General features: G+C 47.5%; 1 protein-coding gene across 1 annotated transcript in view; it reads left to right on the forward strand.

Moving 5' to 3' along the window:
• Positions 1-24,809, forward strand: part of Slc25a48 (solute carrier family 25 member 48) — a 40,899-nt gene that overhangs the window by 8,636 nt on the left and 7,454 nt on the right. The window contains exons 3-6 of the mRNA XM_057787897.1: positions 1-72; positions 2,824-3,082; positions 20,374-20,631; positions 22,391-22,524. Coding sequence (XP_057643880.1) covers positions 1-72; positions 2,824-3,082; positions 20,374-20,631; positions 22,391-22,524 — 723 coding nt within the window. The remainder of the gene's footprint in view (positions 73-2,823; positions 3,083-20,373; positions 20,632-22,390; positions 22,525-24,809) is intronic.

The following is a 24,809-nucleotide window of genomic DNA, read 5'->3' on the forward strand; positions in this document are numbered from 1 at the left end:
ACTCGCCTGCAGGCTGGTGTTGGCTATGGGAACACATTCAGTTGCATCCGCATGGTGTATGAGAAGGAGCGTGTAAGTGCCCTAGGGTGGGTGGAAGGTGCCTGCCGGAGTCCCTCACAGACTGGGGCCCAGGCCCTGGGATGGGTGGAGGGTCCTGTCAGGGTCCCCCACGGACTGGGGCCCAGGCCCTGGGGTGGATGGAGGGTGCCTGCCAGGGTCCCCCACGGACTGGGGCCCAGGCCCTGGGGTGGGTGGAGGGTGCCTGCCAGGGTCCCCTACAGACTGGGGCCCAGGCCCTGGGGTGGATGGAGGGTGCCTGCCAGGGTCCCCCATGGACTGGGGCCCAGGCACTGGGGTAGGTGGAGGGTGCCTGCCACGGTATCTCATGGACTGGAGCCCAGGCCACACTCCTACACTGGCACAATAGGCATGCATGAGAGAGCTTGTTCCTGCTTATCACCTGTTTGTCTCATTGCCACATGGCAAATGCTACCTTACCTCAGCTTACCCTTGGACACCTAGTACATTGCTGGGGAGAAACTGGTTTTGTATGAACTCTCTGGAAAAGCTCTGAGGACTTTAGAACCACAGCATGGAAAGTTCCTGCGCCAGCAAGGACCACTGTTAGTTTCACAAAACAGTGATTGCTGGGTAAACTGAGTCACAGCGGAGTTTCCTTTATGTGGGTGCAGAACCTACCCACGTGACTGAGGTGCTGATTTTCAAGTAGGAAATGGAGTGATATTTTGTAACACAAACTCCCTTTTTAAGAATGAGTGGGTTGAAGCCAGGCAGTGGTGGTGCACGTCTTTAATCCCTGGCAGAGACAGGCAGATCTCTGTGAGTTCTAGGCCAGCCTGGTCTACAGAGTGAGTTCCAGGACAGGCTCCAAAGCTACACAGAGAAACCCTGTCTCAAAAAAGCAAAACAAACAAAAGAGTGGGTTTCTTCCTAAGACTGCCCTTTTGAGAATCTAAAATAAAAAAATTAAATTGAGGCTGAAGTGACCTAGTTGAAAGAAACAGCCGAATGCAGTTTCTGGGGCTCTGCGGCTTTTCTCTTGAGTCCTGGAAATGTACCCAGTTGTGACTGTTGATGCCATGGGCCCCATCATAACGAATGCCCTAGGGTTGCATGGCCTCCTGCAGGTACCAAGCTTGTCAACAATCACCTTGACTGCCAGTATTGTTTTCTCTCTCTTGATTGGCCACTGAGGTCAGGGTGAGTACTGCCAAGCTCAGACTTGGTGTTCCAAGTCAATGGGCGTGATGCCCCAGTCTCCTGAAAGATAGCCACTGGGTCTTTTTTGGCTCATAGTCCCTGTGGCACTTGCCAGCCCGTGTTCCACTGCCAGCACTCTGGTGGGTGGGGACTTTAGGTGGTGTTTCTGAGGCAGTGTTTATGGAGAAGAGCCTGAAACAAGACTTACGCATGTGTGCGTGCATGTGTGTATGTGTGTATGTACATGCACACACATATGTGGGGTCCCCGCCAGGATCTCCAGCCTGTGGCACAGCTTTGCTCAGGGTCAGTTTATGAGATGCCCTCCTAGAGCTTTGCCATCTTTGGCACATGTACACCGTTTCAACTCTCCAACGGTTGTGGAATTTTCCAGTTTTCCTTTGAGCCGCTGTGGTTTTATTGACCACAGACACAGAAGACACCCTGCCCCCAGCAGGAAACATTGCTTTTCAGCTTCCTCCTCCTCACTCTACTGCCTTGTGTGTGCATATGTATGCATGCATGTAAGTGGACTGCTCTTCAGTTCCCAGCTGCCCAGACCCGAACAATCACACAGGAACTATATGAATTACAACACTGCTTGGTCTCTTATTAAGTTAACTCTTGCATGTTATATTAACCCATTTCTATTAATCAGTGTATCACAAGTTTGTGGCCTACCGGTAAGGTTCTGGTAACTGTCATCTTTGGCGTCAGCAACATGGCGTCTCCCTGGCTCTGCCTACTCTCTCTCTCCATCCCTGTTCAGATTTTTCACCTGGCTTTATTCTGCTCTGCCATAGGTTAAAGCAGCTTTATTTATCAGTCAATAAAGCAACACATATATAGAAGGACATCCCACATCACGTGCATATGTATGTGTGTGTGTATGTTTGTATGTATGCGTATTTATGTGTCTGTGTGTGGAGGGGGACCTACAGGCTATCCCTAGCACCCTTGGGAGATCCCTTTGTTAGCCCCTATCACAGACTTACACAAACTTAGTCAGTTGTACTGTATTGCCTGTCAATTTGTCTGTACTCTCCAGCCCCACCCTCATCTGTCTTACTCCCAGACCATGAGCTTGGTATGGTGAAGACTGTTTTGTTATTGGTGTCTCCCAGGGCTTGGCACACAGAAAGTAATGGGAGAGAGGAAAAGAGAAAGAGAGAGAGAGCGCGCTTTGTGAAGTGTATTAGTACTAAATTATCCCCCACTACTTCTTAGAGCCCCTCAGATATTCTGCAGACACAGCCTGATTTTTTACAGCCATTTGGAACACACACACACACACACACACAATGTTAACATCAACATCTATATGGCACCAAGATTGCATTGTGCAAAGGCTCATCTTTAGGTCTAGAATGATCACCTGGGTGGCATGAGACCTTCCTCCTCCTCTGTCTTTTCCATGTCATCTAGACCCTTTGGGGGGGCTCTTCTCTGATACAGTGGATTATTGATTCCGGATGCATGCATTACCTGAAGCTCCCAGGAGGGAGGCCGAGAGCATCAGGGGAGTCCCACACTTGGTATGTAGACAGAGACCCTGGGGCGTGGTTTGGCCTCACACTTCCTCCCTCTGGTCCCCTTGCACAGGTGTTTGGCTTCTTCAAGGGCATGTCTTTCCCCGTGGCCAGCATTGCTGTCTACAACTCAGTGGTGTTTGGGGTCTTCAGTAATACAGAACGGTTCCTCAGCCGGCACCGCTATGGGGAGCCTGAGGCTGGCCCTGGCCGAAGTCTGTCTGACCTACTCCTGGCAAGCATGGTGGCTGGAATGGTCTCCGTCGGACTGGGCGGGCCTGCGGAACTCATCAAGATCCGATTGCAGATGCAAACACAGCCTTTTCGCGAAGGTAAGAGGCCAGTGGGGGAAAATCCAGTGCTGAGGACCTGTGTGTGACCTTTCTGCTCTTGGCTGGATCTGGGGTGCCATTGTTTTTTTTTTTCCAACTTTAAAGACTGGATTTATTGGAAAAAAAACAAAAAAACCCTCAACCCAAAGGATGGGATTTTACACCTCAAGACATCTCCCAAGTAATAATGTCTTCAGATTACAAATCATTTTCATAGAAGATATTTTTGTACAAATTTTACATGTATTCAGGAGCGGGACATAGAGCCTTGTTAGTGTTAAGGCTATCCCCATCCTGTTCACTACAGGCGCCATCTCTCATTTTCTCTCGAGAGTTTTCCATGCTTCTTCTTGAGGAAGAAGAGAGGAAGGGGTACATGTTGTATGTCAGCTTTGGTAGAGTTCGGTGCCAGAGAAGAGAAAGGAGGAGGGGGTGCACGCTGTGTGTCAGCTTTGGTGGAGTTCGGTGCCTTTGGAGGAGATAAGGGGGCGGGGCAAGCGCTGTGTGTTTTGGTGGAGTCGGGCATCGGGGGAGGTGTATTTCAATGCCTCAGAGTTTTGTTCTTGGTTCTTCCGCTAATTTCTACCATTTTATGAGACGAGGTTTTGCTCTCTTCCTACCGCTTTTTCCCTTTCTGTAGGCTGGAGGGGCTGGATCCCTGGTCTTTTCTGTCATATTATGGATATGCTAAGCCCCTTTCGGCTGTTGCTGTATGTCTGCTCTGCTCAGCGAGGCTGGGGTTTGACTCTGTGACACATGGGAGACCCACAGCTTATTCAGGAGCATCCTGGCCCCGGTCCATAGCTCTCTGTCCAGGGAGTGTCTAGTGCAGGCCTCAAGCCCTGTGAGCGTGAGGCTGATGCTCCCACTGGGCACAGGGAGAGCCTGTGGCCAGCTGCCCCGAGGGTGTGTCTCTCTAATACATAAAGTCAGTGTCGGCACAGAGGAGATCTATGTATGTGTTGCATGACACACTCAGAGCTCTATTCTGAGGACCCTGGAACAGGACCCGTTTACCTCATCTCTGGATGCCTCTGCCCTGTGGGGAGAATACAGACTCTCAGCCAGGCTAGATCTGGGGGGCTGGGAGTAGAGTTGAGAACAGGGGATAAGGAGGGCTTGAAAATATCGGAGAAGGACACTCAGGCCTGCTTCACCTGAGTGTGAGAGCCTGAGGTATGGCCCGTTGGGTCAGGATCCACACACCTAGGAAGTTCAGATCTTTCTAGCATACCACCTCCTAGGTAATCCCTTTGACCAGTGGAAACACAGAGACCGTGAGTTCCCAGCCCCAGGAGAGGCATAACAGGAGGACTGGCCTTCCCTGACCACACCTGTGTGAGTGCCCAGCTCTGGCCTTCCCTGACCACACCTGTGTGAGCGCCCAGCTCTGGCCTTCCCTGACCACACCTGTGTGAGCGCCCAGCCCTGGCCTTCCCTGACCACACCTGTGTGAGCACCCAGCTCTGGCCTTCCCTGACCACACCTGTGTGAGCACTCGTCTCTGGCCTCATGTGGCAGTTCTTCTGGGGTCCTGGGGGAAACCTGCTGTCATAAACCCCTCGAGGCAACAACAGAAAAGGAATATGTGTCTGTCTGTTCTTCTGAGCATGCAGGAGACAAGTCCTCAGGGAGCCCAAAGAGGCCTCTGTAAGTGTCTGGAGGGTTGACATAGCTCTAGTCCTCAGAGCCTATGTCCAGGTCTCAGATGACAGAGAAGACAAAGACAGCTTACCTGAGTGAGTGGAGGGAGGAGCCACTTCAGCAATGCCCACGAGTCCACTGAGTTGGGCTCAGTGGGTCACAGCCATGGGGGCCACATAGCACAGAGCCCTGTGATACATTAGACTTCATGGCAGGAATCCTGCTTGTCTGATCTTTACAATGTCCTGACTTCTGGGCACCTGCCAATGGGAAGCAGACAGGCCTCATAGCCTGGGGTCTTATCCTAGCTGGAGGTTTAGCGAGATAATAGCACAGGTCTCACTCTGAGCCCATGGGTGCGCTTCTGGCTTATAGAAGCTAAGGCTATAATGATTTTATAACTTCTGGCCACCTAAGACTTTGAACAAATTTTATGTCTCCAAAATATTGCTCAAGATGGCCCAGTTCCCAGTTCCTGGACTCTGAAAGGGGGCTCCGAGTCACGTAAGACAGGAAGGGGCTCCGAGTCACGTAAGTCAGGAAGGGGGCTCCGAGTCACGTAAGTCAGGAAGGGGGCTCCGAGTCACGTAAGTCAGGAAGGGGGCTCCGAGTCACGTAAGTCAGGAAGGGGGCTCCGAGTCACGTAAGTCAGGAAGGGGGCTCCGAGTCACGTAAGTCAGGCTGTGCACTTGGCCATTCTCCTCTTCACCTTTCATCATGGCTGCTTGGGACAAGGCCTCTGGTGCCCACAAATGTCAGAGGAACTCTGAAGAAGGGTTGTGGGAGGCAGAGCATCACCAGATAGGACTCTCTAGAAAATGAGGAAGGATGTGGTTTTCATTAATTTGCTTCTTGTGAACTCTCGGGCTAGAAAGAGAAATTTCAGGCAGTTTAGAGGAGGTAACACCAGTGAGCAGAGGGCCTAGGAAGTCCTCCCTCAGTAACACAGGGAACAGAAGTTCTAAGAAATCCTCCCTCGGTAACACAGGGAGCAGAGGACCTAGGAAGTCCTCCCTCGGTAACACAGGGAACAGAGGGCCTAGGAAGTCCTCCCTTTCCCATCTTGTTGAGACACGTCCTTCCTTCCATATTTCAGCTTTCCTCTTTTGATTAAAACACGAACCTGAGGCATATATCACTGCATGACTCCCTCTGCTCTTGTAAAGCTACAAGGTGCTCCAGGCAGATGGGCCAGCACTGGTATCTGAATGCAGCAGGAGCAGCAGGGACTGTGGCGACCTGTGTGGTGTCCTTCCAAGGAGACAGCCATGACTCTGTTCCCACATGGCTGCTTTCCTGTGGCCTGATGTGTTTGGAGCCTCTGATTATTTGAGGACAAGACAGAAAGCTGTACTTTAAATATTGCAGTTGGAAAATGCCAGGTACTTCAGTTCAAGGACATGCGGTGAGCCCACCCTGTGGCCTGACTTGTGCAGGGCCAGGGAGGATTGCAGGATGGCAGTCTCGGCTGCAAGTCCAGCCCTCGTGAACGATGGTTTTGCTGAGCATTTACAGGACGTGTGGGCACCACTGGGGAGATCTCCCTTGGTTTGTGGTTTTAATTCAGATTTGCCAGTTCACTTCCAGGGCAGTGATGGCGTGATGTGAGAGGCGGCCTGGCATTTGGAGCTAACTGCCAGATGACCGTGTTCTCTACTTTAGGAAATGTGACAAGATTTGGAGGTCACAGTGAGGTGGCCCAGCTCATCCTCATCTTTTGGGGAGAGCCAGCAACTTCCTCCTGAATGTGTATGGGTGGTGTCCCATGGCTGAAAACTGACCAGAACACCGAACCTGCCCTGCCACCCTGTACGACCCCAGGAGACACACACTGCTGACTCACTAAGGTGTTGGCCTTTGCTAATCTTACTTAGCCTAAGGATTTTAAGAGAATTCACCCAGACCAGACAGTTTTACATCTTCTGGTTCTCCCCACGAAAGCAGACACATTTTCTCTGTCATTCAAATAGCATATGCATTTATTTAAAATAGGTGCGATTCTTAAAATAGATGTGCACTGTTCCCCCAAACACACATTGCACATGTACACACGCATACACACACATGCACAAACTTACGCATGCACACAGACAGGCCCAGTATCCTATGGTAAGAATTCCACTTCTGGAGTTAGGCTGCCAGTACCTGAAAAAGTTAGGATGACTCACTTGGTGCCACGGAGCCTCAGATGTGTCCCTGCACAGCGAGGACAGAATGGATGTCCATGCAGCTATTAGCACAGTGTCCTTTTCCCCTGTGTGCCTGGTAACTCTACTACTTAGAACTGTCCCCACTTGGGCCAAGCAGTGTTTAAAAGAATACAGTTTGTGTGTTGTTATTTCGGGGCATAAGCTAGCCAGGCGACCAGGAGCTGGGGCGGCAGGAACACAGCCCGCAGCTCCCCACTACAGAATGGCCCCCAACGTGTGGACGACTATATCCACAGAAAGCCTGAGAAAGCTTGGGAAAGAATAAAGCATGTTTTCTTGGTAGCAGCAATTTCTTGGGTCTGCTCTGCTTGCTAGAGGCAAGCAAGCGCTCTTATCTAAGAGAGGCTTCCTGACTCAGCTTTAGCTGCAAAATCCTGCAGCTCATTAAGAGGTCCTGCCACGAAACACTTAAATGGTATTGATAAAAGCTGGCTGCATCCTTGTTTGTTTTCAGCTGTAGCAGGAAAAAAGTCGTGCTGTTTTAAATTGCTGGCTTTCTGGGCCGTCCTGCCAGGGCAAACTCTGACTCAGGCAGGCAGTCTGAACGAGTGTGGTCTGTGAGCAGAATGCTGCAGCTTGTTTGCTGGCAAGGACCTTGAAACGCCACAGAGTTGTGGCAGTAAAAATGGCTCCAGCAGTACCTCAGCCATGAGGCTGGAAAGCTGAGGAATGGGCTAGATCCAGCCGCCAAAGCCACGGCTTTAATCCTACCTATATTGCTTGGTAAATTAAAGACTCCTGTTGTCAGAAAAAGAGAGATATACAGTAAGGAGAGATTCAAAGACAAAGAAAACCTTTAAATGATTTACAGTGTGTTAAAAATATATGCAGGTTAAAAGTTAAAGTTCTTAAAAAAAAGGAAGAAAGAGAATAGTTGGGTGTGGTAGTACACACCTTTAATCCCAACACTTGAGAGGCAGAGGGAGATTGACCTCTGTGACTTCAAGGTGCACACACCTTTAATCCCAGTGCCTAAAAGGCAGAGACAAACAGATCTCTGTGAGTTCAAGGTGTAGTAGCACACACCTTTAATCCCAATGCCTGGGAGGCAGAGACAGGTGGATCTCTGAGAGGCCAAGGACAGCCTGGTTTACAGAGTTATTCTAGGTCAAAGATACAGAGAACCTGTCTCAAAAAGCAAAAATAAAAGTAAAAATAAACAAAATAGAGGTTAAAATAAAGTGCACAAAGATGGAAAATATACAGAGAATTTTGATACTGTATGCTATTATGCTCTGTTTGAATTGTTTGAATGCTGAGGAAGGAGCAACAGCTGCTAAAAGATATTTGTTTATAAATGCTACTGAACTAATCCAACATAGATATTTTGAAAATACTTTGACTTCAGAATTTGGACCTAAGGATATGATACTTTGGAAAAGAGATTCTTCTTTTGTTTTCACAGAGGACGAGACCCTGTTGATTGTTTCTATCTCAATATGGTATGATAGACCACGCCCTCCTGAAAGGTTGCTGTGAACACCCTCAAAAAATTACTTTGCTCAACTGCTGACTGAGATGAACCTAGCAGACAGGTTATCCCATAAAAGACCTGAATAACAGCACCCCCATTCAGCAGGAAGCAGTTTGGAGAGAAATAACTACGTCCATATTCCCAAATATTGTTTATAAATGTTCTTTTACATTTAAAGGGGGATATGATATAGGTATGAATAATTTGCATTGATATGGATTTTGCTTTAGTGATTTAAATTTAAGGTCAATTTTGTTATATGTCTATGTATTTCTGATATTGATTAAGGTATTGTGATTGTGTAGCTCATGTAAAAATGTTATGTATATAAGTTGTTAATGAATAGTTATCTATAATAGTCAAGTTTGTAGTCATGTTAGATTTTCGAGTCTCATGCTCTACCAACTGAGCTAGCTGGGCGACCAGGAGCTGGGGCGGCAGGAACACAGCCCGCAGCTCCCCACTACACCCACTGGTGGCCATTTATCCTGTTTGCAGTTTCTCTTCTCCCGAAAAACCTTGAAGTCACTGGCCAACTTGTTTAGAAAGAATTGCCTTCATTAGGGTTATTTCCCTCAGTGCGTGGGCTCTCTGGTTCACGCGTGGGTGCAAGGGTGTGGCCATTTTTAAGATTCTTGGTACGCACTGTGAAACTGCTGTGCAGAGGGGTGTTGTCATTTGAATCGGCAGCACCCAGGGCCGTTGCGTGTCACACAGTATTTAAGCCACCTCCAAACTATTCCGACTCGCCAGAACTAGTCTCCTGGGGCTCCCGCCCATTGGTAAGCGTGTAGTCTTTCAGATGTGCCCCCAGGGAAGAAATATGCTTCCCGTTCAGCATTATGACTGGCGGGAATGAGCCGACCTGGGTACCCTATTGAGCCTGACTGGAAATGGGAGCTAGATGTTGAGGCCAGCGATTTTCCTGTTGTCCCATGCAGTTGTATCCTAGAGACAGATGGCCAGTGATGCTCTCATCTACCTGGATGCATACCACATATACACGTCTCATATACACACACACCACACTTGCACATTGCATACTTCTCCAGGCGTGTTGGGAGGAGCAACAGATTTTCTAAGATTCCCTAAGTGCAGGAATTACTGATGATAGCTCAGTTCATTTCCCATTTAAGGGAACTATGTGGAAAGTCAGGACCCCCCTGGGAACACAAGAGACAAAACCTGGGGGTAGTTCCAGGACTCTGTACCCTGGCTATGCTTCTCTAGGAGGCTCTGAGATGCCAAAAGTTAGTGAGGGCTGGGGCTCTGGCTGGGGCACTGGGAGCCTAAAAGTGGAAGGAGGATGTTTGTAGAGAGACTGTGCATATAGCCACGCACTAAACATAACAGACCTTTGTTAAAATTACATGCATTGGAGGGACACCATGGTGTTGGTTTTTGTTTTTACTCAATGGACAAGACAAGTGCTACCCTGATTTCTGGACTTGATTTCAGTCTTGAACATTCTTGTTCCCGGATCTCCCACAGGTTTGACTACAGGTGACAAGGTTGACAGGTATATCCTTTCGGAATCCGGACTCCTATCTGAATAGGGCAGCACACACAGGAATGGAAACTGTTTCCCTTGAGCCAAGTCCATTCTCACAGCACACAGTTCACAGTGTGTTTGTATCATTGTCTAAATCACAAAGCCAAGGAAGTGGACTGACTGTTCACCTCTGCCCCACTTAATAGATGAGGAACAAAGGCTCATGAGGTTCAGGCCATTGTACATGGTTGTACAGTAAATAGTAACTGAACTGGAACACACATCCTGGCCTACTTATAATGCTGAGTTCTTTCTATGCAAGCACCTGACTCTTTTGGAGGCACCAAGTCCTGGGGAAACTAATGGACTCTTGGGAAATAATAGCCAACAAATAACGTCCCAGCTGAGAACTTCCTGGGCATGTGATCTGAGGGGCTGCCAGCCTGCTCATGCCCAAACCCAACCCAAGGTGGGCATAGCCGGTTTGTCTGTCCCGGAGAATGCCACCATGCTGTTGGATGCCTCTTCCCTTAGTCCTGTGGATGAGAACATGATTTAGGGAGTCAGTCTTGGTTGAATGTCAAGCGTGTGAGCCTGTGGAGGTCCTGCTCAGGGACCCAGAAACTGTTTGGAGACAGGCCACGGAGTCAGAGTCCTATCATGAGGAAGTGTACTTTTCCAGAGTGTTCACTTTCTGTTGCTGTGATAAGACACTGATAAAAAACAGCTCGAGAGAAGAAGCTCATTTTGTCTCATATCGTGCAGTCCATCATGAAGGGTAGGAACCTCAGAGTGGGGACCCATGTGTAGGAAATGAAGGACTGTGGAAGAACACTGCTTACCAGCTCGCTCTCAGTCTTAGTTAGGGTCTCTGCGGCTGTGATGAAACACCATGCAGAGCAAGTTGGGGAGGAAAGGGTTTATTTGGCTCACACTTACAGATCATAGTCCATCAATGGTGGGAGCCAGAAGAGGAACTCAAGGGGCTGGAACCTGGAGGCAGGAGCTGCTGCAGAGGTCACGGAAGGGAGCTGCTCACTGGTTTGTTCCCATGGCTTGCTTAGCCTGCTTCCTTATAGAACCCAGGACCATATGCCCAAGTGGCCCTTACCCATAATGGGTTTGGCCTTCCCCCATCAATAATTAATTAAGACAATGCCTTATAGATAGATCTTATGGAAGCATTTTCTCAATTAAGGCTTCCTCCTTACAGATGACTCTAGTAAAATCAGCCAGCACCCTCTCCATGGCTTGCTCAGCTTGACTTTTTTTATACAACTTTCAACTACCTGCCCAGGTATGACACCACTCACAGTGGGTTAGGCTCTTTCCAAATCAATTGTCAGTCAAGAAAATGTCCCGTAGGCTGCCTACAGGGCAGTCTGATGGAGTCATTTTCTCAAATGGTAATCCCTCTTCCCGGATGTCCTCGACCTGTGTCAATCTGGCAAACAAACAATAACAATGAAGTAAAAATCTCACCAGCACAAAGGATTAGACAACATACTCAGAAAATGGAAGTATCAAATCCAGACCTCTACTCCCTGCCCCCAACCCCAAAAAAGCATTCCATAGAGGGAGACATATGACAGAGGTGAGGCCAGCAAACAGGACACCAACACTTTCAGAACCAGTTAGAACTAGTTAGCCATAGAAACAGCTGCAGTCTTCTGTCAAAAGAGTCATGATGGGGCTAAGCTAATGAGGCAGGGGGCCTATGATCTACACAAGGGATGGGACACTTCCCATCCCAAGGCGAAGTGAGGCTCAAGGTAGCACCCATTCCCTTATTGCAAATATCCTGTCCATCTTGGCGTAGAGCACTTGAATTGGCACTAAGGGAACCATGGGCCTTCTGAGATCCAGAGTGAAGGTAACATGCCTTGTTTTAGGGAGGCCAGTGGCCTTAGTGGCAGTGGTCTCGGTGGTAAAGCATTCACGGCAAGAAATGATCTAAAGTTGTTTTATATATATCCTCATTATACAGTAAAAATTATAGTTAGAGAAATTAAAATACTTCACTTTAGAAGAAATTATTGCTGACTGTCAATCCTTCCACACATATATGCCCCAACTCCTACCCCAGGACCGACGCTGGAAGGTTCAGGGTGTTGGTGGGGCATCAGTGGTTTAGTGAGCTGGGCCCTGTTCCATCCTGTAACTTTCCGTAGCCTCCTTGGGCAAATGACAAGCAAGTCTGGGAAATTCAAGTGCATGCATTTGCAGGAACCACTATCTGGTTACCCCCAAATCAGTGTATAGGAATCATTCCCATTTAGGCTTCACCAACCACGTTAGCTCCTGCTAGAGTTACAAAGGACTCTCACCCAGGGCCTTCCTGCAGCCAGTGGCTGGGAGTCCAGAATACACCCTCTGGGCCCAGGCATAAAACATATGGTGCTGCATGGTGTCCTTATGGGGACTCCTGTGGTCTTCTGGAAGAACATTCCGGAAGCTATTGAGCAGCTGTCTAGTGTCAGGCGTAGTCTTCTCCTGTCCCTACCATGGCTGCTGAGCTGACATGTGCAGTACAAAGTCTTCATCCTTTGAGGCCTTTACTGTTAGAACTGTGACGGATTTTTATGTGGGCCTAGAATTGTAGTATCCGCAGCTGATGGCATGCTTTGTGGCACCAGAGTGAATTGTGCGTGCCACTGAACTTGTGAGGTGTACCCCAAACAGCCAGCGAGCACCTCCCTGACTGTATGGTGGGGTTCTTTGACCTTGAGTATCAGGACAGCATCGCAGCTGTGGAGGTCACAGCCGTTTGCTGCCGATGTAGGAAATGATTTTCGTGGTGGGTGTGGTTACAGAGGTGCATGCAGTCGGCAGAGCTCACCAACTATACACTTCAGTGCTAAGTTTTTTATTAAGTGTAAAATTAAAAACAAACTGATTAAAAAGAAGTAGGAGGCAAAGACTGGGGGCTCAGGAAACGGAGGCAAGACAAACAGGGAAGAAACACGAGGAACAGACCACTCCAGTGAGAGAACAAGAGTACCTTCAGACACACCCTGAGTGAGAATGTTCTATAGCAAGAAGAGACTGGCTGTTTTCCTCCGGCAAGTTGGTGTCATAAAAAACTACTGAAGGCCGTGGAAATGTCATAGATGGAGGAAAGACTAGATTCCTTCCTGGAGGGGAAAAATGCCGTAAAGGATACCATGGGGTCAAATGACAGCTTCACTAGAGATCCTAGATTAGATAAAGGGCTAATCAATGTAGAGTTTGAACCCGATCGCTAAGGGAGGCAAGATGACGCCTCGAACTTTAGGACTTGCGTTCAGAAGTATTTAGGGTTAGGCATTCGGTGCATGCTGCCCGCTCTGAACTAGTTCGTAAAATAAAATTGTGCAGCCAGGGAGAAGGGCTGCTTACGTGGTGGGACTAAGGGCCAGATGCATTGTGGGTAGAAACTGAAGCCTTGGACCCCAAGGGTGTGCGTGAGGCTGAGATGACTGAGCAAGGGGGCACCGGTGCTGTTGCAGAATGAGAGCGGAGTGGGAGGGAGAGAGAGCGAGAGAGCACCAACTCTCTGGATTGAGAGCTACACACTCAGCACAGTGCCCCAGAAACTCGCTCTGAAAGGAAGCGTGTGTGACTGTTCCCAGGCAACACATACTCCACAAATCTGCTTGTATAGCTTGGAACTGTAATCGCAAGTTGAACTTCCTCCAATTAGCAGTTTGCCCCAGGAAACATCCCAGCAGGGAAAGAATTCAAAACCCATCCCGCTTAGGGAGAAATACTGACTGATATGGTATTTTTCATCTAATGGACTTTTATAAAATGCTGTGTTTTTATTTTTGGTTACTTTTAACCTTTGTTAATTTATAATCTTCACTCTTCTCATCTTGTTTGAGTTTGTATATTGCTTGGTTAGGTTTTACGATTGCCCTGTGTTTTTCCACCTGTGCTAATGCCCACAATCTACTGTGCTTTTCCGTGTGTTGTCATTCATTCCTATCTCTCCTCTTTAGTTCCTTGCACTTTCGATTTTTATTTCTAGCCTTCCATAGCTCCAAAGATCTTTGAGCTCCAGTGGGCCCTAAAACTATCCCAGCTTCCCCTTCTCGGCTGCTTTTCCATCTCAACATTTTTCTCAGTTGATGCAATACTACCAGCCAGTCTACTTCCTTTCCCTCCTAGCCTTAGCAACTAATACCCTTGTTCTTTATTCCTTGCTACTTATTGAGGTCAAAGGGATGGTTACTTTCAACTGGCTCGTATGACATTGACGTAGTGGTCTTCCTATCTAGCTGCTATGGTTGTTTCTGCAGTTCATGTTCTTGGTGTGTTATAGGGGACCATACCTGTGCCTTGCGCATATGGATTGAGAGTTTAACTGCTAAGTTGTACACTCAACCATGCCATAGCTTGGAACTGTAATCTAGCCCACTTTGGACATTGCAGAAAAAGCAACAGAAATAATACAGCTGATAAAATCCAGTCAGCACAATATGCACAAAGGCATAAGTCTGAACAAAATATACAAGAAGCATGAAAATCAAGATAACAATGGCTCTCAATGAGAGAGCATTGCATTAAAGCCCAGATAAAGAATTCAAAGGAAGGATTGTAAGAAAGTTTAATAAATCAGAGGATACAAATAAAGTATCAAATGAACCGAATAGAATACAAATAAATAAATGAAAGAATAGAATCAAATAGGATTTGACATAGGAACTCAATAAAGAAAAATACTGAATACAAATAAAATGGAAATTTAAGAAATACAAGTTCACTAAGTCAAATAAACTCTATAAAACCCCACTCATGAATAGCTCAATAGAAGACAGACTATCAGGTCTGAGAAAAGATTGATTAGAACATTCAGAAATTGACAGAGATTAAGTGATATGAGCTCTATTGGGCACCATCAAAAGATCATTTACAAGTCATGGGGTGACAGAAGAACTCAGCCTGAAGGCATATAAATATAATAGCACAGGGCTCCCCACATGTAGGGACACAGATGCACATCTGGAGCTGGGAGGTGTTTAGAACACCAAACAGACAAGAAAAGAACCCGCTGGCGCCATGTTATAGCCATAACACCACACAAGACAGCGAAGGTAATATTGAAAGCTGAGAGAAGCACTAAGCCTTATATAAAGGTAAAGGCACAAACCTTCCAGTGACATTCTTTACAGAAACCGAAAAACAATCTTAAAATACCTGTGTGTGGTAGGGAAGCCGAGCGGTGGTAGCACATGCCTTTAATCCCAGCATTCAGGAGGCAGAGACAGCTGGATCTCTGTGAGTTCGAGGCTAGCCTGGTTGACAGAGTGAGTTCCAGGACAGGCTCCAAAACTACAGCAAAACCCTGTCTCAAAATATGCTCCCCCCAAATAGCCGTGGAAGTACAAGACTCCTGAAAACCAAAATAGTCTTAAGCAAAAAGATGCTGGAGGGATCAACATAATTGATTTCAAGTTGTACCATAGAGTCATAGGAGCAAAACCAAACATGCCGACCATGAATAGAATAGAATAGGATCCAAATATAGATGCTCACAACGATAGGCAACTGATTTTTGATAAGCCAAAACTATATATGGGAGAAAAAGATGGGTTTTCAAGAAATGTTGCCGGCAGAACTGGGTAGCAACACCAGGAGAAGGAAACTTGATCCTTACTTCTCATCCTGTATGAAAATCAACTCCAAATGTGAGATCTAAACCCTGGGATGCATTGGAGAAAAAAATAAAAGAACACACTTTAAGATATCAGCCTGGGCAAGGACTCCCTGATTTTTAAATTCCATTTATTTTAAGCGTTGAAGGAGCCACAGGCCACACACACGCTATCCACAGGTGTGTGGATATCACGGGACAGGAGGAGCCACACGCCATGCATGTGTGTGCCCATCCCAGGACGACTTGCGGGAGTTGGTTCTCTCCTTCCATCCTGTGGATCCTGGGAGATCCGACTCAGGTTGTCAGGCTCAGCAGCCAGTGCCTTCGCCCGCTGAGTCCTCTCACTGGCCTGTCCACAACCTTTCTGAAGGGGACACCAGTTACTCAGGAAATCAGGGTAGCAGTTGTCAGCAGGGGGCTTGTGAAATTAAAAGTCTTCGGCACAGCAAAGGAAACAATGGAGTGAAGAGAGAGCCCCCATAAAGGGAGTCTCTTGATGGCTAGATAGCTAACAGAGGGCAAATACCCAGATTCTACAAAGAGCCCAAAGAACTGCATAACAAGTCAAACAACCCAATCAATAAATGGCCTAGTAGACACGTGTCAAGGCCAATAAACACATAAACGAATATCAGCCTCACTGATCACCAGAGAAACACCAATTAAACTACCCTGAAATCCCATCTCCAGTCAGAAATGGCAATCGTTAAAAAAAAGTAACAGCTGGGCAGTAGAGGCACACGCCTTTAATCCCAGCACTTGGGAGGCAGAAGCAGGTGGAGCTCTGAATGTGAAGCCAACCTGGTCTACAAAGCAAGTTCCAGGACAGCCTGGGCTACACAGAAAAAACCTATCTTGAAAAATCAAATCAAGAAAAACAAACAAAAAAGAAAGAAGTAGCTAACAAATGCTGGAGAAGATGTAGGGGCAGGGAGGAACTTTCGGAAGGAGTATAAATTAGTCTACCCACCGTGGAAGTCATGTGAGGTTCCTCACGAACTAAAATCCCGCTGCCTGTCTGCTCCACATCAGCCCCCCACAGAGACACCTGCACATCAGGGTTGATGCAGCACCATGCGCTAAGCTCTAGCGCAGCCCAGCTGTCAACAGCAGAATGCACTAAGAAAATGCGGTTGTACACACAGTAGACTTGTTTCAGCCATGAAGAATAGAGTTACGTTGTTTACAGTACAGTTGACTCACCTGGATATAATCTATTCAGCAAATTAAGTTAGTTTCAGAAAAAATATTGCATGTTTCCTCTCATTTGTGGATCTCACATTTTATAGAGGTGCACACAACCATATGTACACATGTACTCCTATTTTATAGAGGTGTGCAAAATCATATATGTACACACGGCATGAAAGCAGGCTGAGTGGGGAACGATGGGGCTAGAGAGGAGAGAGGGGGTGAGCAGCAGGACGTGGGGCAGATATGCTCAATGTACATTCTGTGCTTGCATGAAATCGTCTTATGTAACATGGTGCTCTGCCTGATCACTGGAAGAACACCCCCTTCGAACTGTGAGCCAAAAGAAACCTTTTCAGAAGATGATCACCACAGGTATTTTGTTACAGCACTGCCAAGTTGACAGGTTTGAACAGTATGAGTTTGGGTTGGTGCAGAGCTGCGTCAGCATCCTGACGGTTGTTTTCATGTCTACTATCGTCAGTTTCTTATTTCGCTGGCTATTATATCGGTTTAATAGCCACAGATGAGTAATAATAAACCAATAAAAGTTAGATTGCTTATGTCGTAAACTTGGGAGAATGTGAAGGAAATTTCTTATTGCTTACTCAGGAGAGATGATGGAGAATGGTTTATTGACAGGGCTAGCTGGCAGTTGGACCAGTGTTTTCGCGACATCTGTACTGCCAAACTAGCAGATCCTTATCGGGACATGGCCTTTCAATCAGTAACTCCTGGAAGCCACCCTGTGGAAAACGATCTGGGGAAGCCTTGACCCCTGGCTCAGGCCAGCGTTAGCTAGAGAGGGACTGCCCAGCCAGCATTTACACAGCCAGACAATGACACCTATTTGGTCTAAGGCAAATTTCCCAGGATAACACTGGTAGCATGGTCCCAGTTTTGGGAAAAAATGTATGATGATCTCTGGGGCCTGTCAAAGGCCACAGTGTCTGCTCTTGTTCTAAAGAACTCAAAGGCGGCCTTTCTCCCCCCTCCCCCTACTTCCTCCACACAGGTGGAAATGCTTACATCGAAGTTTGCTCAAGCATGTTTCTCAGGCAAGTGCTGCCTCCGCTTGATCTTGTGGCATTCTGGGATGAGTTAAAATTTGTGTCCTTTACTCTCCACATTGAACTATGCAGAGACGGGGCTGGATGTTCATAGGAGAAAGATGGAAATGTCTGGGGACTTGGGAGTTAGCTCCCAGGATGAAAGGCCACTTCCTGTTTATAGCATGTGTGAGATCAAACCAGAGCTGGGATTAGGGAAATCGTGCCCTGGTGACTCAGTGTTACGGTCATGATTGGCTTTCCTGAGTGTCCCTGGTCCCATCACGTTAGGAGGAGCCTTCAGAAGGGACACAGAGAGTCGCTTTCTTGGTGTTGGAAGGCCTTTCTGACCATGAGTCACAACAGGGAAGATGAGCATAAAAGAGGGAGTCAGGTGGTCCCTGGGAGGACTTGGGCGAGAGACCAAGGCTCTGCTGTGCACAGAGACGCTACAGAGAGAGGAAACCACAGCCAGCCAGCATAACCCCTGAGCCTGACGTGTTGTGGGGGACCCACCAGAGAAGACTGCTTGAACATGGGTTTAAGCCAATAGAAAGTCTTTATTAGCGGGCTGGTGATGGCACTGGGTGATTGGGATCCCAGCAGTGTAGCCCCGAGCCTTTCTCAGGATGCACTCTGAAGCACAAAAACCACATCCAGGTGTTTTCCTTTTTTTTTTTTTTTGTTTACTCTTTTAACTCTTATTGAGGGGCCCACCACCCAGCTTCCAAATAAATCAAACACAGAGGCTTATTATTACTTTTGAGCGCCCGGCCTTAGCTTGACTTGTTTCTTGCCAGCTTTTCTTAAATTATCCTGACTGCCTTTTCTGCCTTTTGCCTCTGGGCTTTTATCTTACTCATTTCTGTATACCTTTCTTTACTTCTTTCTCCATGGCTTGCTGTATAGCTAGGTGGCTGGCTGGCCACTGGCTCCTCCTTCTCTTTCAGAGTTCTCCTTCTATTTATACTTTGCCTGCCAGCCCCACCTATCCTTGCTCCTGCCTCATTATTGACCATTTAGCTCCTTTGTTAGACCATCAGGAGTTTTAGACGAGCAAAGAATCACAGCTTCACAGAGTTAAGCAAATGCAGCATAAACAAAAGCAACACACCTTAAAATAATATTCCCCAGCATCCTGGGTTGGCACACTTCAGTTAACAAGAACAGATAGCCAAAAGTGGAACTACAGAAGCTGAAAAGCAAGGTTAGTACGTTTAGAGACTTTCCAAGAGCTATGGACTTTGATGGATGAGGTCTTTGTTCTCATTTTAGCAGGTGGTGCTGTCTATGTGCTGCTGAGTTTTATGGCCTGAATGATACTTCTGTCATAGAGTCAGTCATGCTAAGGTCTGGGGCCTGCTACACAAGGAAACAGAGTGCTCGGTCCTGGACTTTGAGGTCCATTGATGCTGCCTTATAGCTGTTTTAGGGCACAGCCAGTCCACATCTGGCATGAGTCAGAACATGCCACCCTCTAGCCAGCCAGTGGGTCTTCTCACTGACCATCATTTACATACCCGTCTGCTAGCCAGCCAGTGGGTCCTCTTACCATCATTTTCTAACTTATTGGACCCAACACTAATCTGTCCATCACACTGAGGACCTGGCCTGCTTCCTGACTTGTATCCATGACAGCAGCCTGTAGTGGGAAGGCTGTTTGTTGGTTCCTGCCTGCTTAGTCCTGAAATAACCACACAGAAACCATATTATTTAAATCACTGTTTGCCCCATTAGCTCTTGCTTCTTATTGGCTAACTCTTACATATTAATTTAACCCGTCTCCACTAATCTGTGCATCACCACCAGATTGTAGCCTATCAGCAAAGTTTCAGCATGTCTGTCCCCAGCAGAGGCTCCATGGCTTCTCCCTTGACTTGGCTCTTCTTTCTCCCAGCATTCAGCCCAGTTTTCCCCACCTAGCTCTGCTCCCTTATAGCTCTGCTATAGGCCCAAAGCTGTTCCCTTATCAACCAGTGATATCCACAGCATACAGAGGGGTATCCCACATTAACAGCCTGCCAGTCTTTTAAGGATTAGAAAACAAAGGCAGAAAATGCTGACATTTGTAAGTGGTGGAGGAGGATTTGCATTCATGGCAGCCCTGGCTTCAAGTCACATTTATTTTACCACACAGAGTATAGGAATTCATATGTGCATGCATGCCTGTGCGCACACACACACAGTGTTGGGAGAGACAGGTGGAGAGAGGGAGGGAGGGAGGGAGGGAAGGAGAAAGAGAGAATATGAATATCAATTCCCCATCAAATTGTGAGCTTGACCATCTTAAATGAGTGCAGGCTTCTACAATCACAGCTGCTTAGATGTGCAAAGCGATGGTTGACCAGAAGGCTCCGGGAATCCCAGGGCAGCTTGGCTGGGAGTGTCTCCAATCTGGTGTACATGTTGCCAAGGCTCCTGGTTGGTGTCTCAAAATTCTGGTGTCCGCTGCCAAAGGTGACAGATACCTTGGTAAAAACAAATGAGCTGTGTGATTGGATACTGTCAAAGGACGGACTGACTGTGATGCCAGGGGCGGGCCAGTCTCTTACCTGCCTGGTCACTTGCCACCATTTCCCTTCTGTCTTCTCAGCCAACCATGGATTGAAGCCCAGTGCAGTGGCCCTAGGGGAGCAGGCAGCATACCAGGGACCAATACACTGCATTGCAACTATTGTGCGGACGGAGGGCCTAGCGGGTCTGTACCGGGGATCCAGTGCCATGCTGCTGAGGGACGTCCCCGGATATTGCCTTTACTTTATTCCCTATGTGTTCCTGAGCGAATGGATCACGCCTGAGTCCCGCACAGGGCCCAGCCCCTATGCGGTGTGGCTGGCAGGTGGCATTGCAGGTAAGGACGACAGCAGTGGGAGTCCCATCCCTGGGTCCCGGGCCTGTCACAGTGGTGGTAAAGTGCAGAGGAGTCCCCCACGACCTTCCCAGCTCTGAGGAGGCCGGACTCATCCAGCCATACGTTCAGGACCCTTCATTTCACATACTCTGTGCCGTATCCCTAGGGGGAACAGCTCTTTGACCTCTCGTGTCCTTCCTTCCAGGGCTGTGAGTCCTGGGTGAATTCACTGGACGCTGAGGACTGGGTTCACTCTGAGTTTGTTCTCCGTGGCAGACACTGCGGAGCTGTGGTGACAGCTACTCTTGCGGTTCACTGTCACTGAGCATCAGACTTTGTTAGGTGTGAGGGGCGTGTGGAGCCAGTCTCCACGCTCTGCAGTGAGATGCTCGAGGCCATGAAGCCAGTGCAGACTGGCTCTGCAGGCAGGAAGATTCAAGCGTAGCCATGCTGGCTCATTTTGTCACCATGGACTTGTTACTGTCCTACCCTGCACCACGGCCGCAGGTCATTCAGAGGCAAAGTCAGCGGGCGTTGAGTGCTTTCCCGTGCCAGCTTTGATCTGACTCTCCATTACCTCTCAGACATCTTTCTCTTCTGCTCCCCCTCCTCCCCGCCCCCTCTTCCTTCCCTCGTCCTCCTCCTTCTCAGAGATATCTGTGTTTTAAACGCATAGCAATCACACACAGAGCCCATGCCTTGAGCATATGACAATGGTATGTACCAATACCCCTGTGTGCCCGAGGTCCATCCCTGGACCTGCTCCCAGGAACAGACCTCAAGTTCCCATCTGTTCTCATTTGTAAAGTGAGAGTTGGTAGCCAAGGGCCTGCTGACCTCATTTCATGACAACCTCACAGTGACTGAGGGACAAGTGTCCCAGACACACAGAGGGAAGCAACTAGGAGCCCTGGCATGGGCAGGAGAGAATGAACATGGAGACAGGCTCCCAGAGGCCGTGGCAGAAAACTGGGCACTGGAGGCCTGCATGGGCATAGGGTCCAGGATGTCTCATTGGAGAGCTGCTGGGCACTAGTTACCAAACCTAGCAAGCCAGCTGCCCTGGACTTTGGCATTGGGTGTTGTCTCTCGCCAGCCAATAATGTGCCAATTTCTGTGTTAGCAAAGCGAAGCAAACAAACAAAAACTACCCCGGTTTTCCAAATCCTTTAAAGGCACATTAATGCTTAAACTGGAACTTTTGAGCTGGTCCTGTGAGGATGACCCTTATATGTGACCCCTCAGTCCTATGCCACAGATGTAGGAAAGCTTTTATACAGAAAAAGACTATGCCTGCAGGCTGGTCCTTCTCAGCGAGCTGTTGTGTGACAGGCTTTGTTTGGTTTCCCAGATTCAAATTAAACCCTGCCTCTGGGTAGCTGCAAGGCTGCGGCCACAGGTCTTACCCAGAGTGCTCGGTGCTTACTACAGAGTTCTGTGAAGCCATTGCTGTCCCACTGGTAAATGTCGCCATGTGTGGAGCCTCCCTGGGGCCTGGTCTCATCCTCCAGGTTCCCATAGGCATCACTTCACCAGGTCCTCACAACCATTTCATAAATACAGCGCTTCCGCCCCAATCCGCAGAGCGGGTGCAGGAGGCTTCTGCTAGGCCAAGAGCTGGTGGAGGGAGAGGACCAGAAGTCCCGTTCCCAGCCCTTGTCCCCCGCCACTTACAGGGTTTCTGAAGGACAGCATCCTCAGGGAGTCATGCCGTGAGGACCCCAGACAACCAGCTTGTTTTCTCTGACTGACTTTACAGGGGCAATTTCCTGGGGGACAGCAACTCCGATGGACGTCGTGAAAAGTCGGCTCCAGGCTGATGGGGTCTATTTAAACAAATACAATGGAGTGCTGGACTGCATCTCCCAGAGTTACCGGCAGGAAGGCTTGAAGGTGAACTGCACACAGCCCCTCCCCCGCCGACCCCCCCAGGTCAGCCACAGCCTGGCAGAGGGTTGGGACACGTGCTGAGGGTGAGGTCGGGGTCTGGGAGAGCAGGTGTTGGAGACTGTCCTGAAGTTTATTCCTGGATATTTTCTGTTTCATGAAGCAGTGGGGATGGGGATGGGACCTTTTTTTTTTTTTTTTTTTCCCCGCCTCCTGACTTCTTTCTCGGCAAGTTTGTTACTAGTGTATGGAAAATTAGATTTTATAAGTTGGTTCTGTCCCCTGCTACTTTACTGAAACTGCGGATCAAGTCTGAATGTTTGGGAGTCCTTAGACTTTTAAAAATGAGACTGGGCTATCTGCAAACAGGGGTGACTTGAATTCTTCCTTTTCTACTTGAATTCCCTTGAATTCCTGAATTCCCTTGAATTGCCATACTTCCCAACTCAGATTTCAAGCGCCACCTTGGACAGGAGAGGAGAGAGTGGATACGCTCGTCTCGTTTGAGATTTCAGAGGAAAGTTTTCGGCTTGCTGCAGTTAGCATGACTTCGGTTGTCATTCAGCCCTGGGTGTGCTGACGTGCGTTCCTTCCCGTCTCAGCTTCTTCGAGGCTGTTGTCATGAACGTGTTCAATGTTGTCCAAGGCCTGTCCTGTAGCTATTGAGATGGTCGTGTGATTTCTGTCTATTTATGCTAATTTGCATAAGTTTAGTCAAGCTGTCTGTGGAATGGAAGCGCCCTGATCATGGTGTATGGGCTTCTCATTGTGTTCTTTAATTAGGCTTGTGAGGTTTATTGAGAATTTTTGTATCTATGCTCATTGGGAAGATTGGTCTATAATTTCCCTTTTGTTGTCTTTTTCCACTTCTGGTATCAGGGTCGTACTGGTTTTGTAGACTGAGTTTGGTGGTGTTTCTGGCTTTTCTATTTTATGGAAGTTTCTGGAACATGAGTTTCAGCTCTTTTTTAAATAATTTAATTCAGCAGAGAATCCATCCAGGTCTGGACTTTCCTTTGATGGAGACTTTATTACAGCTTTATCACATTGATTTTCCTATATCTTTTAAATTGTTTATATACTCTTGAACTAATTTAGTAGGCCACATGTGCCTAGGGCCTCATCCATTTCTTCCAGACTTTCCAGTTGTTTGGAGCATGGGTGTTCTAAGTATTCCCCAGGGAATGCCTGTCATCAGAGCCTGTGGCAGTCTCAGCCTTTTCATCTCTAAGTTTTAATTCTCTCTCTCTCTCTCTCTCTCTCTCTCTCTCTCTCTCTCTCTCTCTCTGTTAGTTTGGCCAAGGGTTGTCAATCTTGCTTATTTTTTCAGAGAACCAGCTCTTCGATTGACTCTATGCATGTTTTTCAAATTTTCCACTTCACTCATTTCTGTCCTGTTCTTAATGATTTTTAACCCACCCACTGCTTGGGGTTTGGCTGCTTCTTCTTTTTCTAAGACTTTGAAATGCACCATTGGGCTATTTCCTGACAATCTCTCTGGGCTGTGTTTGAAGCATTCATAGCTATAGATGTCTTCATTTTCATCCAGTTCTAGGAATTCTTCAATTTTCTCCCTTATGTCTTCGAGGGACCTTTAAGAATTATTGATGAGTGCATTGTTTGACCTCCATGTGTTTTCACAGTGTCTACAGTTTATCTTGTTGTTGAGTTTTAGCTTTTTTCCACTAAGATTTGATAAGAAACAAGAAATTATTTTTATGTTTTTGTATGTGCCAAGATATAATTTTTGTCCTAGAATGTGGCCTATTTTAGAGCAGGTTCCTTGGGCTGTTCAGAAGAATATCTATTCTGTATCTGTTGGGTGGGATATTTCATTGATATTTGTTAAGTTCGTTTAATCCCTCGTGTAATTTAAGATTGAATCATTTTGTTTGTTTACTTTCAGGTTGAGGGTCCATCTTTAGATGAGAATGGGATGGTTAAGTCACCCAGATTTTATAGCAGTATCTGTATGACCTCTTATGCCCTTTAATGTCTATTTTAGAAATTGGGTGTCTACCGTTTGGTGCATATATATTTATAATTACTGTCTTCTTGATGATCTGTTCCCCTTCTTCATATGTAGTGGCCTTCTTATCTCTTCCAATTTCGGTTTGATGTCTACTTTATGAGATATCAGTATAGCTATGCCAGGTTGTTCTCATCTTCCATTTCCTTGATAGGTGTTTTCCCCTTTAAATCCTGGGTGTATGTACCAGTAGCATGTGTTTCTTGCAGGCAACAGACAGCTGGGCTAATCTTTTAATCCAGTCAGCGAGTCTGAATCTGTC

The sequence above is a fragment of the Chionomys nivalis genome, chromosome 13 (genome assembly GCF_950005125.1).
Source record: "Chionomys nivalis chromosome 13, mChiNiv1.1, whole genome shotgun sequence".
Lineage (NCBI taxonomy): Eukaryota > Metazoa > Chordata > Mammalia > Rodentia > Cricetidae > Chionomys > Chionomys nivalis.